A 13,984-nucleotide genomic window follows, 5' to 3' on the forward strand; every position below is an offset into this window, starting at 1 on the left:
CCGAACGACCGTCCTACATTCCCATCTGGGACTCCAATGCCAGCTTGCTAGCTCCCGATGTGTTTAATCAAAACTCGGGGTTCTCGGGACAAAGCTCAATATTCGCGAGTTCACAAATCCGGATCCTAGGAGGGTTCGTCAAGCCAGAAAACCAATGCCAGAACTTCAGGAAAGGTTCGGCGTTGCCACCTAGCAACGACTTCATAACGGATCTGAGTCCGTCGGAGTCGGCCTCTCTGAGGACTGAATCCCATCTTGCTCCATGTGTCCCAGGCTCGATGTCGACAAAGTTGACCTTCATGAGTCCGTCAGCAAACTTAGGGTCGTGCGAAAAGAGAATCAACTCCTCGAAATCATTTTTGACACCAGCGCCGCGGTCTTGTCCTGGCAAATCCAGAAAGCCTTCCATATTTCTGCTCCATCACATATATTCAGAGCCAACGACTTCAAGCCTTTCCCATATACCATCCGAGCGAGATCGAGCCCGTAGTCTTCGATGCCACCTGTTATGCTAAACGTGCGCGGGGTAAACAGCGTGTCAGCCTTCCAATTAAAGTAAACGACCGGCGGAATTGAGATTGTGTAACTCCGTTCATAATCATCAACTTCGTTCTCTTGATGCCCTCCGAATTCCAAGCTATAGTACTTCAATGCTTCTTTTCGCGATTCCTTGCATACGTGGAGTACCGTGGGAACAGGACAATTGCTCGTGTAAGTTACAGGAACGCGAAAGGCCCCAAGATGACCCCAATCCTCCTGCTCAATACCGCACTGGAACCACCTGTCGACCTCCACACACACATTCCGTGGGAAGAATGAGGCAATTGTCCAGATCCTCAACCTCAATTCAATGGGTAGATCGTTGAAGCGCTCGAACTTGTTCGTGGCTCCAGAACTATCTTCGCACCGATTATCTGTGTTTGGTGTAGCGGCAGGCACAGAGTGTTCAAAATGGGTTGAGCCACCGCGATCTTCGATGTCCGCCATGGCAGGAAGGGTATGTCCGGTTTGGATTGGGTTGGAGGAATACTGGACCGTGAACGCTTCGAAGTTGGCTTCGGAACGGTAGAGGGGAGGTTTCCCTGCTTCTGTCACCAATTAGCAAAATAACTTTGAAGATACATAGAGATGCGCACCAATCGTCTAATGAAGATAGGCTCTCGTCCGCACCAGCAGTGGTGAGTGAGTGAGGTGCTGGTGAGTTGGTGAAGAACCTGGAAGGAGTTCTCGAGGAAGTCACTTTTGTGGATTTCGCGCTAGCACACGCTATCACGTGTCACTCTTTAGGTACCCCGCGCTTGCCTTTTGAAGCCAATTCAGCGCTTCAAGATTATGGCTCTGTCGAGTTCCATGTGAAGCAGAGGGTTTGAAGCCCGGCAGGCTCCATCCCAGAATCTAGGAAGCATTCATAGTTCTAGAGGGCAGCAGAACGATGGGAAGTCTCGCATGCAGGCTAGAACCAAAAAGGCAGCCCCCACCAAGCCTCGTCCGAGGAAGAGGAACACCGCTTCCCCACGATAAGGTCAAGCCCACTCTCGCAGAGTGAAGTGCAGCACAACGCGATCACCATCTGCCATGACGACGATACACGACTCACCTCCTACTCCTCAATCAAGGTGCATGTCGCATCGCTGATTCTCGTACTGCAAGGATAGGAGGCTTTCGTCCAATGAGGTACGACATCGCTCGGCAGCCTGCAGCATTGCAGATGACGGACCAGGCTGAAGTTCAGCCTCCTTTCGTGGATATCCCAGGTCTTGCCAACTTTCGCGACATTGGAGGGTGGCCCATTGAAGGCAACAATGGCAGAGTTATAGGAAGAGTCCGCAATGGCGTCTTCTATCGTGGACCAGATACAGCGACAATTACTGACGAAGGAATGGCGAAGCTGAGATCTCTCAACATCACGACCGACTTCGACCTACGTTCGAAGGGGCAGATAGAGAAGGCTGGAGGATTCACACAGCTTGATGGAATTGAGAGAATAAGCTGTCCAGCCTTTCCAGATGGAGAGTACTCGCCAGAGAAAGCTGCTGCGAGGTACGTGCAATATGCCAGTGATGGAACAGCGGTAAGTGATACTCCCATTCCCCAAAGTCTCTCTTATACCTGCCTACGCGTGTGCTCGATATGAATTCAGATGCTCACTCAAAGCCTTTGCAGGGTATCGTCCAAGCCTTCACAGACGTCCTCTCTCATGGAGCACCAGCCTGCCGAACCATGCTGTTACACATAGCCTCTCTGTCACCAACTTCTCCCACCGCCTGCTTCATACATTGCACGACGGGAAATAATAGATCTGGAGTCTTCATTGGTGTTATTCTCAGGCTGTTGGGTGTGTCACCAGAGAATATCGCAAAAGAATACGCTCTGTCAGACATCGGCTTGAGGCCCACAAGAGATGCCGTGGTCACTCGACTGATGAAAAGTCCTGTCTTTGCCAGTGCAGGTGGAGGTGGCAGAGCTCGTGCGGAACGGATGGTGGGCGCGAGACCAGAGAGTATGCTGGCGATGCTTGAGATGGTTGATAGGAAGTGGGGAGGTGCTGAAGGTTACATCAAAGGGGTGTGTGGCTTGACAGACGAGGAGATCAAGAAGGTGAAGGCAGTGTTGACCGAGTCTGAAGTTAGTAGGAGACGGTCATCGAGTGTATGGAATGTGTCGAAAGAGTATCTCACCAAACTCTGGGAGAGTTTCGGTTGAAGAATTTCTATGACAATGATTGCATGGGTAGCTGAAGATTTTCTTTCCGGATCCCTTCCGCCCCTAAGTGGCGGGCACTCGCGTCCCTAAAAATAGCCGCCTAAGCCCAAGGTTCTCCTAGCTTTTCCCCTATGAGCTGTCGTTCCCCACGAAACCTTCATCAACAAGAAATAACCTCAAGACATTCACAAGCTAGACAACGCCTCTGCCACTTAGAGGAACAAAAGTCGTGCATAAATGGTAAGCATAGAAAAAGTAAGTTCCTTGCTGAGTCCTTCGTCGTCTTTTCTTCACTTCTCCTTGCATTCCGCAATTCGTCCAGCGACATTCCTCAAGTTTGCCTACCATATTCATTCGTTCTGCATTTCTGCACATTACACTCGTTATGAAGTTCCCTACTCTTGCTTTGGCTCTCGCTGCCGCGTTCACTGGAGCAGATGCGTACTGGAAAGGCTTCAATAATCAAGCCAACAACGTCGATGGCTCCTGCAAAAGCCAAGCCGAGTACGAGAACGACTTCAACACCATGAAAAGCCTCCCTGGGTACTTCACCAGCATGCGTCTCTATGCCTCCTCCGATTGTAATCAGCTTGCCAACGCCGTCCCTGCCGCCCTCGCAACTGGCGGTCAAATCTTGGTCGGTATCTGGACTGAGGACGACGATCATTATGCAGCAGAAAAGCAAGCTCTGCTGTCTGTTGTTCAAACATATGGATTCGATTGGATGGTGGCAGTCAGCGTTGGAAGTGAGGATCTATACAGAGGAGATGCACCTGCGTGGAGGATCGCTCAACAGATATATGATGTTCGAGGAATGCTTTCAATTCAAACAGGATACAGCAGCAATGTCCAGGTCGGACATGTCGATACTTGGACTGCCTGGGTCGATCCCAACAACGAGGTTGTGATCCAAGCCTGCGATTGGGTTGGGACAGACGGATATCCGTATTACCAAGGGACATACGACAACGGCATCGACAATGCGTACAATTTGTTCTGGGACTCGGTGTACCAGGTTCGAGATGTCGTCAACGCCGCACATCCTGGAGCATGGGTGTGGGTGACAGAGACTGGATGGCCTACCGCAGGAGCTTCCGTCAACAATGCTGTTCCTAGCATTGAGAATGCTCAAGCATATTGGTCTCAAACCATATGTTCTTCCTTTGCTCATGGTCACACATTTGTATATGTGCTCCAAGATGGCGGTGACCTTCCATTCGGCGTTGTTGATTCCAACTTCAATCCGGTTTATAATCTGGCTTGCTAGTTTGGATATACTGAAGTAGATTGTGGAGGAGATGGTGTGGGAAAAAGAGAGAGAAGACAGGCGTATATAATTGTAATAGCTAGCTCTTGAAAGAAATGTCATTCAGAACAAATTCCTCGAATCTTCGGCAATCATTTCGCCTGTTGACATCCTTCGTGGTAGTCAACATCGATGTTGCAGCTAAGTGGCAACTGCTGGATTGACAACTTTGAGCAGTGGAGGATTCTACTGCCGCTTCGAAAGGAAGAATCGTGTTGTTCTATTTCAGAAGAGACTTGACTTTACAGCAAAATAGAACTGTCACCCACGAGATGACTTAAATCGGTAAAACTAGCAGAAGCATCAGCGTGTAAACTACACACTTTCCAGGAATATGTGAAAAGAGCTCAAGAGGCTTTCTTGAGAGGTCCAAGTCGATGTCTTTCTATCCAATGCCATCTAGATGTGAACTGAATCAGTATACGGTTCCCTCTTCCTACGAACGACCACCCCTCAATATGGAAACCTGCTTTATGGAAACCTGAAAGCAGTATGACTAGGTACTGATGTACAACCTAGGCACGGAAACTTTGTGGCTGGACCGACATCAAAATGGCAATTGTATGGTAGTCCAACCCAACCTCTGTCCCTACACCAATTATGGAACAAGGGCACCGCCGTGAAGTGTATCTTAAGTTCTGGCAGTGGGACATCAAGAGCGAATCTTAGGAGCTTGTGTCGAGCTTGTGTCGAGGATCGAGAATGCTCACCTCGACCATCGGCCAGGACAATGTGATCTGGACCTGGACTCCAAAGAGACCTCGGTGCTTGAGGATAGCAACGGAAATTTCGAGATGAGAAGTTCATGATTAGATAAGATAGTGAGGAGAAGTCTTCTCTCAATGCCTCGTCTGAGTGTCCCCACTCACGTGTGGTCCCATCACGATCTTTTTTGGCCTTGCCACATCTCCAGACACAACAATTTCTTCACCCAAACAGCAAATGCAGTCATTTAGAACGAATGGCTTGAGTCGTATTCGCGACTAGAAAGGAACCTATAAACATCTTCAATCCACAATCATTCACCAATTTCTCCAATCTCATCTTATATACAGTTTTAACTCACTGTTCCCTCATTGCTTGCCCAGCACCCACAACTCAGCTTGAGAAGTGGTGTCACTTGTCATGTACAGCCTTCCTGCAGAGTCAAACAGGAGACCAGCAGGTCTGAAGCATCCCGAGCTGAAACTAGGGCCGTTACCAGCACACTTCGTCACGTCCGGATTTGTCATCACGTCCGTGTATCCGGTGTTGCTTGTCGGAGGAGCAACAGGCTTGTACTGCCCATCGGTTCCCTTCTGGAACGGAACTTCGACCAACTTGAAGCCCGTAGTTGGGTTGCGGTTCCATGATCCGTGGAAAGTAACATATAGGTTGCTGTAGGTGCTGTCGAATTTGCTATCAATTGGTGCCGAGTGTGCCATGAAGACAAGCGACGGTGTGGTGGTCACTGATTTGCAACTGTCGTCCTTGAATGTGCTGTTGGGTGCAATCACGAAATGATCTCCGACTTGGAGACTAGTGCCTGAGAAGTCGCTTGCTTGCCAGACTGCAAAGCAGGTCGGGTATCCGTACCAGTTATTGTTGGGTTTTGTGATGTCGCCGATGAAGTTCAGCTTCTCGGCGGGATTATTCTGGTGGATGTCTTTTCCTCCACGAGCGAAGTTATCGCCACTGTTTTCTACACCCCAAAGCCTGCACAATCGTTAGTGACGGAGTCTGTAATTATACAAAGGTTACCAACATGTTGTTTCCATCAAAAGTAATTCCGACCTCGTTTCGCATACCGTATCCCATCACGTATCCGCCGGAGACGTAGTTGTATCCTGAAGAAGGAACGGCACTGAGGTCAAAGACTTTGACGATTGCACGACCTGTCTTTGGATTACCAGCTGCGTAATCCCAGTTGTCATTTGACCCATGAGAAACAACCAGCAAATTAGGCGCGTGGGCACCAATAAGCAAGGTTCGAGTGGTATGGGCACCACCATTGTACATTCCATTGACGACAGTTGTCCTAGTACCAACTGTGCCGGAGGAAGCAGTATATGGCCAGGCGAAGACTGTAGTCATGGAGCTCGCATATAGGGTCTTGCCATCAGCACTCAAGGTGAGCCCATGATTCAGACTGTTCAAGGAGACCAGCATCTTAGTTGATGCAACGCAGCCATCTGTCCCCATAGTGTGGATCGAGATACCCTTCCCAGATTGAACCATCAACATGTTGCCAGCAGAATCCCAAACCAGACTTCGAGGACTCGTCAGACCTCCAAGAACCTTGGTAGCCTTCCAGCCACTCGCGAGAACGGATTGGAAGACAGCAGCTCCAGCCCCGGAACAGGAAGCTGGAATTGCACCATTCTGAGCAGGGGTTGATGGTTTCGTGGTTGGGACGAGGCTTGTGGACAAAGTGGTGGCAGCTTTGCTGGTCGTAGATGGGGCAGTGACACTGCTGGTGGCGACTGGGGCCAATACATTGCTTGAAACCCACGTATTGAAGTTTGGGCTTCGAGCGGCATTCAAGTCGTGAATCCATTTCCCATATGCTTTGTGGACGTTGAAAGCAGAAGCGTTGTTTGATGGGTCCTGAACTGCTGTGTCGCCTTGAGCCCAGGCAAATTGTGTCGTACCAGTAGCGTTGAGGACAGCTAAGTTGCCATCACTACCTTGCCATGAAGTGCATCCATCACATTTCGCAACCATCGTCCAGTGTGTGCTGTTCGCGGTCGTGCCTTTCAACAAAGTATAAGTCGCTCCATCATAACCTTGAGGAAGACCCAGTCCACTGTCAGAGGTTAGCGCATTGGTAAAGATATGAGCTGTTGGATGATTCATACAAAGCGAATCGCGAAGATGCTACTGAAGTCTTTCCGTTTGCCCACGCAGCCGTAAGAGGGTTGAAAACCATCGTTCCTCCCCAGGCAAAGCCAGCCCAAGTGACGGAGAGAGGGGCTGTGATGGAGATAATGGCATCGTAAAGATCAGTTACATTCATGGGAAGTGCGATTCCAAAGGTCATGTTATTCTCAGGCGCTGTATAGGAGGAGAAGCAGATCTTTGTCACTGAATCACACGACGCTTTCGAGACCGCTTGCCCAGAAACTAGGTATGTTTAATGAGAATTTTGCGAATGGAGAAGTTTCTCACCATGACTAGCCAGTGCTACAGCACAACTCAGCAATTGAACAGAACGCATAATGGGCCAATGATGCAACTTTGTGACAAGAATTCAGAATCTATCATCGAAATAAGTAAGACAGTGACATGAGTTTTATGAGCGGAGAAATCGCCACACGGAGATGATGAACAAACGGAAGACATATTGCAGCCGAGCCTTAATCTGTATAAATTCAGATATCTGCCGAGCATCCCATGATATAGATGAAAAGTCTTGGATGACTTCAGTACTTAGGGCGACTAGCCAATACTTCAATCGAGATTGTATCTTCGTGGGATACCATAGGTCGAAGGTATTGATGAGTCTCGGGCTCGAATAGTGAAGACTCTGTCCCCTATATTACTCGGCTATTCTAGTGGAGAATAGCCACCAGAACAGCCAATAGGGAAATTTTCCAGTTATGATTGTTTCGTAACCCACTGGGTATGATGGTTGGTATGAAAATAAGGTTACTCGCAGTCCTGATGGGTCGTGTGGGGTAATGACAGGTCTAGGTCGGCAGTTACTTCACTCATTTCCTGGGGTAAATGGCGTCCCGGCTCAACTTGGGATATTACCATGCTGGCGGACATCCGCATTGGGTGTTGGACATCAGCGGGGCATCGTTCGGAATGAAGCGATCCAGGTCGAGGAGATGATCCAGGAAGCAAAATCCAGGGTGGCTTGACGCATCGGGAATGTTGACGATACCCAGTCTCTTAGGTAGCACAACCTCACGAGTTGATAGAGGCATACTTCGCAGGGAAAGATGGATGGCGCCTGATCTAAGGACTGTAGACGATATTAGCAGATGAAAACGCAAAGAAGTGGTAAAATCAAGCAAGGTGTAACTGAGATGTTGAAATGCTTCAATTCGATGAAACGTGACACTTTATAGTGGCTCGCAATAAAGGACCGCGGTACAAGATCGTCTGCTAGAAGCAGTGAAAGGTATCATAAACAAGACTCCAGCTCATCCTCCCCGCAAATATTCTGCATCCAGGAGGCCCAAACTCCAAGCAACGCCGAAATGCAATGCAAAGCGCCAAATATCCATCCACAAATATGCGCAAGAAAAAGAGGTAAGAATGATTCAAGTTTCATGACTTCAAACTGCCCATTTTCTACTGCTGCCCATCACACTCTCTTCCTCATCAAGCTCCACTTCGATTTTTGTTCCCAGCGCTTCCTTCCCTTCCCGAATCATAGCTTTTAATTGCGCATCTAAGCGTCGAATGCTTTCGTCTGCTTCTCTCTCCTCCTTCCGCTTCAGTGCAGCCCACCTCTTCGCCTCTTTTGCAGCCGGACTTTCTGTATTGGCCCCCATACTGCCACCTCCGTTACGAGTATGTCCGAGAGGACTGCCAGTCCGACGAGGTATCTTCGATCCAGAATTCTGCGGTGATCGAGGCGAGGCATACGAAGCTCCACGAGCACCTGTCAAAGCAGGCGATCCAGCATGCGATACACGAGAAGCTTGACTCGTCAGAGCAGCTCGTCTGGGAGCAGATCCTGCAAAACCAGCACGAGAAGCAGGTCTGTGAACGGAGCTATTCGCGATGGCACGGCGAGAAGCCGATGAAGCAGTCGGCATACTGTATCTGGATGGACCTTTAAGGTGTGGTCTTGTGGGAGTTGAGATGGCAGGCGCAGGTGCCGCTGGAGGAACTACAACCCAGTTCTTTGTTATCTCATCCTTATTCTCGGAGAGTGTAGAGTTCGCACTGATCTGTCGTCGCTTGGTGGGACGTGGTGGGGTATGATCCGGCGTTGCTCGATCCATATAATCCGGGATATATTCGAGTTCTTCGTGGGGATACTGTCCTGGCAGCGGTGTCGATTCTCTGTCGCCATTCTTCTCTTCCCAAAGATTGCGCTGCTCCACGGCTTCGAATTGAGCATCTGCTTCGAGGGGATTGATCTGGTAACGCGTCCCACCACCGGCTTGAAATCCCTTGAATACCGCACTGCTGCTCTTGCAGAATTCCCAGACTTTCTCCACCACAACATTCGCAACTTGAAGTGCGGCTTTGCTCCAGCCTTCCCCTCGCGGGCTGCCATTGTATCCTTGACTCAATCTGCCTCTGCCATTGCTTTCACGCCATGCGGGCTCATCAGGAAAGTAGCTCGCCCCCTCGGCAGTGATCATCGTAGGTCGCTGAGTATCACCCAGGCTCTTTCTGTACCCAATATCTCCATATTCATTCGCCTCAACAGCATGCGCAGCTGCCAGACTCGGTGTGTCCATGCCACCAGCAAGCTGATATCTGGTATTCACGAATGGCTGTGGCGATCCTGGCATCCATCCTTCTATTGTGGCTTCCATTCCAGAATAATCATCGCCTCGATATCCGTCATCCCTCGGAGTCGTCGTTCCCGAATTGTATTCCTCCAGATTCCGCTTCCTCGCCGCAAGCTTGCTGGAAGCTGGAGTTCTATCGCCAGCAGAAGATAAGGAGATCACACTTGGTGTACTCCGTGTCAAGATCAGGCTGCTGCTGGCAGAAGTGCCAGGTGTGCGCGGAGGTTGGAAGATGTGCGACTTCGCGCCGGAGAGTCGTGGAGGAGCTGTGGTGTTGTCGCGCGAGGTATTATGAAAATTGAATGCGCCCGGCATTGCATTTGGCGAGTTCGTCATTGTCGCAGACTTTTCAGGAACGCTCCGAAGGGGTATATGTCGTTTGATACATCGATAAGGAACGATTTTGCGCGAGATCAGAGACAGGTCGAGAGCAGCGAGCGGTGCAAAGGAAGCAAACACAGAGGGATCCGAGGCTGACAAGACCTGAGGCTCAGCTGCGCGAACTGGTGGAACGAGCGCCAGCAACGATTCGATCGCAATTACCAGCAAGGTATGACGCTGCAGCGACAGCTATCACACATACGATACGTGTGCGAACCTGATGATAAGAATTTGGATACCGATGAAGCTCAATAGCGTCTTGTTTGGTCTGCTAGTTTGGTGGTTGCCCGGCCAGTCACCAAACACAATTGAGCCGCGAACTCACGCGCGTAAGAAGACAACCCAAGCTACAACGAACATTGGCAACGTCATTCAGAATCATCGCATCTTCCATTGCAGAACCGTGTATCCCCGTGTCTATCTATCACCAATCCAAGACGCCAAAGGTATCTATCGAGAATAAGTCGTGAGCATTATAATCCAGTGCACCACACCCAAAACACCCAAGATCTATGGCTCTATCTCATCTCTCAATCATGGCCATTAAGGGGTGGATTTGGAGTTCTGTGATCATAGTACTCCTTCTTCTGGGCCAAAGCAACCGGATCTGGAGGCGACTCCTCACTATACGTGCTGTGTTCCCGTCCTGCCCACAAGTCCTCTCTCTCCTTGAGGATAGTGCGGCTCCATTCCTTCACCTCATCCAGCGAGATACGACTAGCAACCCAAGAGAACTCTCCCAAGTCCAGCTTGCAGCCTTCAGCCTTCTCGTACTCAACCATTTGGAGGATCAATTCGATTTTGTCCACGTCGTGAACGAACTTGCTCTCCAGAGTTTCAGAGTCCTCGTACTCTTGCCAGATAGCTTTGATGTCCTTTCCAGTCATACCTCCATTGACTCGTCCCAGTAGACCCTTCTCGAAGTAATCCATCGTTGTGCTTTCGCGGCGGTTCTTCTCGTGCTTCGCAACCCCATCAACCGGTGTAATATCTCCAACCAGAGCTTCGGCCATGTCATGGATCAGAGCCATCTTCGTACATCGTTGAATGTCGATTCTCGAGGCAAGTGAAGGAGGGGCAAACATAGTAATGAGAGACATGCGATACATGTGGTCTGCAATGGACTCGCCGCTGCATCAGGTCAGCAAGAGTAGTCATAGGGGTGAGGGGAGACCACGAACTGTTGGATCCCAAATCGACGCCATCCTTCACGTTTAGTAGTCTTCAGACGCTCCAACATGTGAAAGAATGGGACAGGAGAAGAGGAGTTCTCTTCTGGAGCTCCTCCCGGGATGCTGGCGAGAACAGATTCGACAGACCATGGTGCTTCTGCAGAACGGGCTGTGAGTATTCCAGGTGCTATCTCTAGTCAGATACATGTATTTGTAACAGTGAAAGCTCTATGTATGGCCACAGCAGAACATGTTGTGCAACTCACCAGCTTCACCGTTGATCTTCGTTTCTCCGTTTGCAGCCATTGTGAACCCCGCAATTCTTGTACCTGTGTGATCTTGACTTTGGATGATGAACGAGAGTGTTGAACAAGGTCGCAGGCAGAAGGTATTTATGTGAGCAAGGTCTCCTGCAAGAAGCGTTGGGAGTTTGCTTTGTCCTCGTGGATATTGGTCACAAGAAGAGTCTGGAGTTGGAGGAATCGCTTTCAGGGTTGTCAACAAACTAAAATTCATCACTAACCTTATCTATCCCCGCTATCTCAACTAGCTCCGCGCTAGTCCTCTGGCTTCCTCTTCAATGCCGTGATGGAGAATTGTCTGAATAGCTTCACTTTTTATTCTATTTTATTGTTATATATTTCCATTATTTCCTTCGATCCACTCATTTCTGATATGTGAAGTCTCACTGTCTAACCTACTACACTTGGACGATTAATTCAAGGAAATGTATAGTTGGTCTGAAGTCGAGATTTCTCCTGCCATCTCAGGAGAGGACAATTCACAATAGACCCAAAAAAAACCCTTTGCGGCTCGTGATTTTAACAAGTGTGATACAAAGGATTGGACACGAGGTCAAGACGCTGTCTATGTTTGCCTGTTTTTGCTTGATACTCATTCCAAGACTCAGAGTCTCTCACTCTTTTGCATTGAGTAGATACCGACGAATAGTTATGCTTTCAATCGCTACACCTGTAGATAACGGTGATCTGTCTGTCAGATATTGGCAAGCGGTCTGCCGATTAGTGGAGATTAGTCCAAGGCAGCAAGCAGTCACGTTCACAGAAACTTGAGTTGGTTGAGTCGGCCAAAACCGGTATCATGCCAGAATACGTGCAAAGTGCAGAAGCCAGAGTCATCTCGCAGACCTACAAATACACAAACGAGTCAAGAAAAAAGGAGAGAAAGCCTGGAGCTTAAAGTTCAAGTAATGGCTCTAAAGGAGGACAGGGGCTTGTGTAGTCGACAAGTATCATCTTCGTCCACCTCTTTGCAAAGGAGTTACTGCAACATGCTCTATTGGCAAAAGCATTGGGATAATGTTATCGAAAATGAGATGTGCTACAAACTTTCTAGCTTGCTAGGTGTAAATTGAGGCAGGATGATGCACGCGGCGAGATAATCCTGCCATGCACCTCGATGGAACCGTCCACAACGAGATGCAACCGGTAAATGAAGTCTTTACAATCCAATCAGAGCCGAAATTTAAATCCTCAAAGCTCTATTGGACCTATGCTCCTGCGTGACAAACGACTTCACGACCACTTGTTGGGTAGCATTTTCCTCAACCGAATCAGAATGCGCCACACATGCCAATGAACATGTGTGGGGTGCCACGAGAAGTGTGGAGAATACGGACTTCGACCAACTTCACATATTGATTAGGAACATCTGATATTGCTGTTTTTTAGATAGCGGTTCTTACACCAGGACTTTTTCTTCATTTTCTGCTGAAAGCCCCCCCTGAAGAGTGGTGGTAAACAATCTCTCTTTCACGGTTAAACACTCAAACCATGCGGACTGCACTTGACACGAATAATGGCTTCCGACCCGCTCGTCGGCGGACATTCTCGATTGCAGCCGTGTTCGACAAGAAGAAAGAAGACTCGTCAAGCTCAGGTGGTCTACAAGAAGCAAGCAAAGCCGCATCGATCATTGAATCAAGCCCAGTGCCCACCAGTCCGACAGAGAACACAGCAGGCGAACATGGAGAAATGATGCATAAACAAAATGCTCCGGACACTCCTCCAGCCTCTCCCCAATCCTCCTTCTCGAGCGGACGAAGCGAGCAACTTGCGGCACAAACGAGGCAGCAGAGACACCGGCCTCAAACACCAATGGACTTTACGTTCCAGTCGATGGGGTTCGGCTTGGGCAATAGTCGTGCATCAATTGATGATGTTCGAACTCAGCTTGCAGCAGTGAGAGACGAGCTCAAGTCGTTGCAGGAGAAGCTCGAAGTACAGGATTTAGAAATCAAGGGCATCAGGACTCGCCTCGATCAGATGATGGAGAGATATGAAGAAGCTATTCTGGATGCTGAGAAGACGACCAAGGAAAAGGACAACCTGAAAGATCAGGTGCAGAGACTGAGGAGTGCATGGACAGCTGAGAGAGAGGCGCGAAAGGAACTGGAGGAAGAAATTGAATCTAGACTAGACAAGGAAAGGCAGCTGCAAGCGAGGATCAGGAGGATGAGCGCTCAAGATTCATTGAGTGTGCTAGCAAGGGCAAGGAGACCAGCTGGTGATGGCGACCAGAGACCCAGAGTGATGGAAAGGAGCAGAAGAGGTACGGTCAACGGATCAAGCTTGAGAGGTAGCTATCCTTTCAACCAGTCGTCGCCGAGGGAGTTGGAACTATAGGACTGATTGACTAGCTTGGGACAATTTTTCCAAAAGTATGAATAAAATTGGCACAACTTCTGAGATGGAGAATCTGATGCTCGTCTTCTGGACATTATGAGACTCGTTCTCATTCATATGTTTTGGCATATTTCCCTGCTGCAGTCTCGCCCGTACAAATGACAGCGTCCTGAGACGAAATGGCTACCATCCATTAGACAAGAGTCCAAGTATTAAGGTCTGCCGCCACGAGATATAAAGTTCTGGTTACTCATGACTGAACAGCATCCACATTCATTCATTCATTCTTGAGCTGGAAGACCGACGAGACTCCAAATC

The 13,984-nt window shown here is 49.1% G+C and overlaps 7 protein-coding genes across 7 annotated transcripts; 3 read left to right on the top strand and 4 right to left on the bottom strand.

Annotated features, from left to right (window-relative positions):
- Window positions 1–67: 67 nt before the first annotated feature.
- LY89DRAFT_743827 (uncharacterized protein) lies at window positions 68–987 on the bottom strand (the record flags this gene model as incomplete). The annotated part of the gene is made up of 2 exons (XM_018220987.1): window positions 68–295; window positions 466–987. 2 exons carry the CDS (start codon window positions 985–987, stop codon window positions 68–70), a joined length of 750 nt encoding a protein of 249 aa, XP_018060860.1.
- A 543-nt stretch (window positions 988–1,530) lies between these two features.
- Window positions 1,531–2,808, top strand: LY89DRAFT_692481 (uncharacterized protein). The gene is made up of 2 exons (XM_018216549.1): window positions 1,531–2,071; window positions 2,164–2,808. The coding sequence occupies exons 1-2, from the start codon at window positions 1,670–1,672 to the stop codon at window positions 2,701–2,703; spliced, it is 942 nt and encodes a 313-aa protein (XP_018060861.1). The 5' UTR covers window positions 1,531–1,669; the 3' UTR covers window positions 2,704–2,808.
- A 49-nt stretch (window positions 2,809–2,857) lies between these two features.
- LY89DRAFT_692482 (glycoside hydrolase family 17 protein) lies at window positions 2,858–4,033 on the top strand. Its single transcript, XM_018216550.1, has one exon. The coding sequence runs from the start codon at window positions 3,089–3,091 to the stop codon at window positions 3,968–3,970; it is 882 nt and encodes a 293-aa protein (XP_018060862.1). The 5' UTR covers window positions 2,858–3,088; the 3' UTR covers window positions 3,971–4,033.
- A 1,049-nt stretch (window positions 4,034–5,082) lies between these two features.
- Window positions 5,083–7,205, bottom strand: LY89DRAFT_702965 (cellulose binding iron reductase-like protein; the record flags this gene model as incomplete). The annotated part of the gene is made up of 4 exons (XM_018217283.1): window positions 5,083–5,704; window positions 5,754–6,794; window positions 6,847–7,111; window positions 7,157–7,205. 4 exons carry the CDS (start codon window positions 7,203–7,205, stop codon window positions 5,083–5,085), a joined length of 1,977 nt encoding a protein of 658 aa, XP_018060863.1.
- Window positions 7,206–8,310: 1,105 nt separating this feature from the next.
- On the bottom strand, window positions 8,311–8,598 carry LY89DRAFT_542607 (uncharacterized protein; the record flags this gene model as incomplete). Its single annotated transcript, XM_018208196.1, has 1 exon — window positions 8,311–8,598. A coding segment is annotated over one exon (288 nt), but the record flags the coding sequence as incomplete, so codon positions are not given.
- Window positions 8,599–10,379: 1,781 nt separating this feature from the next.
- On the bottom strand, window positions 10,380–11,327 carry LY89DRAFT_743832 (uncharacterized protein; the record flags this gene model as incomplete). The annotated part of the gene is made up of 3 exons (XM_018220988.1): window positions 10,380–10,980; window positions 11,031–11,208; window positions 11,288–11,327. 3 exons carry the CDS (start codon window positions 11,325–11,327, stop codon window positions 10,380–10,382), a joined length of 819 nt encoding a protein of 272 aa, XP_018060865.1.
- Window positions 11,328–12,536: 1,209 nt separating this feature from the next.
- LY89DRAFT_410501 (uncharacterized protein) lies at window positions 12,537–13,917 on the top strand. Its single transcript, XM_018207317.1, has one exon. The coding sequence runs from the start codon at window positions 12,815–12,817 to the stop codon at window positions 13,664–13,666; it is 852 nt and encodes a 283-aa protein (XP_018060866.1). The 5' UTR covers window positions 12,537–12,814; the 3' UTR covers window positions 13,667–13,917.
- The last annotated feature ends 67 nt before the right edge of the window (window positions 13,918–13,984 follow it).

Source organism: Mollisia scopiformis, assembly GCF_001500285.1.
Source record: "Mollisia scopiformis unplaced genomic scaffold LY89scaffold_43, whole genome shotgun sequence".
Taxonomy (NCBI): Eukaryota; Fungi; Ascomycota; class Leotiomycetes; order Helotiales; family Mollisiaceae; genus Mollisia; species Mollisia scopiformis.

Bases quoted from the DNA above. Each gene is read 5' to 3' on its own strand.
- LY89DRAFT_692481 (XM_018216549.1), top strand. From the start codon at position 1,670: ATGAGGTACGACATCGCTCGGCAGCCTGCAGCATTGCAGATGACGGAC. The intron at 2,072-2,163 runs GTAAGTGATACT...AAGCCTTTGCAG, and splicing joins ATGCCAGTGATGGAACAGCG to GGTATCGTCCAAGCCTTCAC.
- LY89DRAFT_692482 (XM_018216550.1), top strand. From the start codon at position 3,089: ATGAAGTTCCCTACTCTTGCTTTGGCTCTCGCTGCCGCGTTCACTGGA.
- LY89DRAFT_410501 (XM_018207317.1), top strand. From the start codon at position 12,815: ATGCGGACTGCACTTGACACGAATAATGGCTTCCGACCCGCTCGTCGG.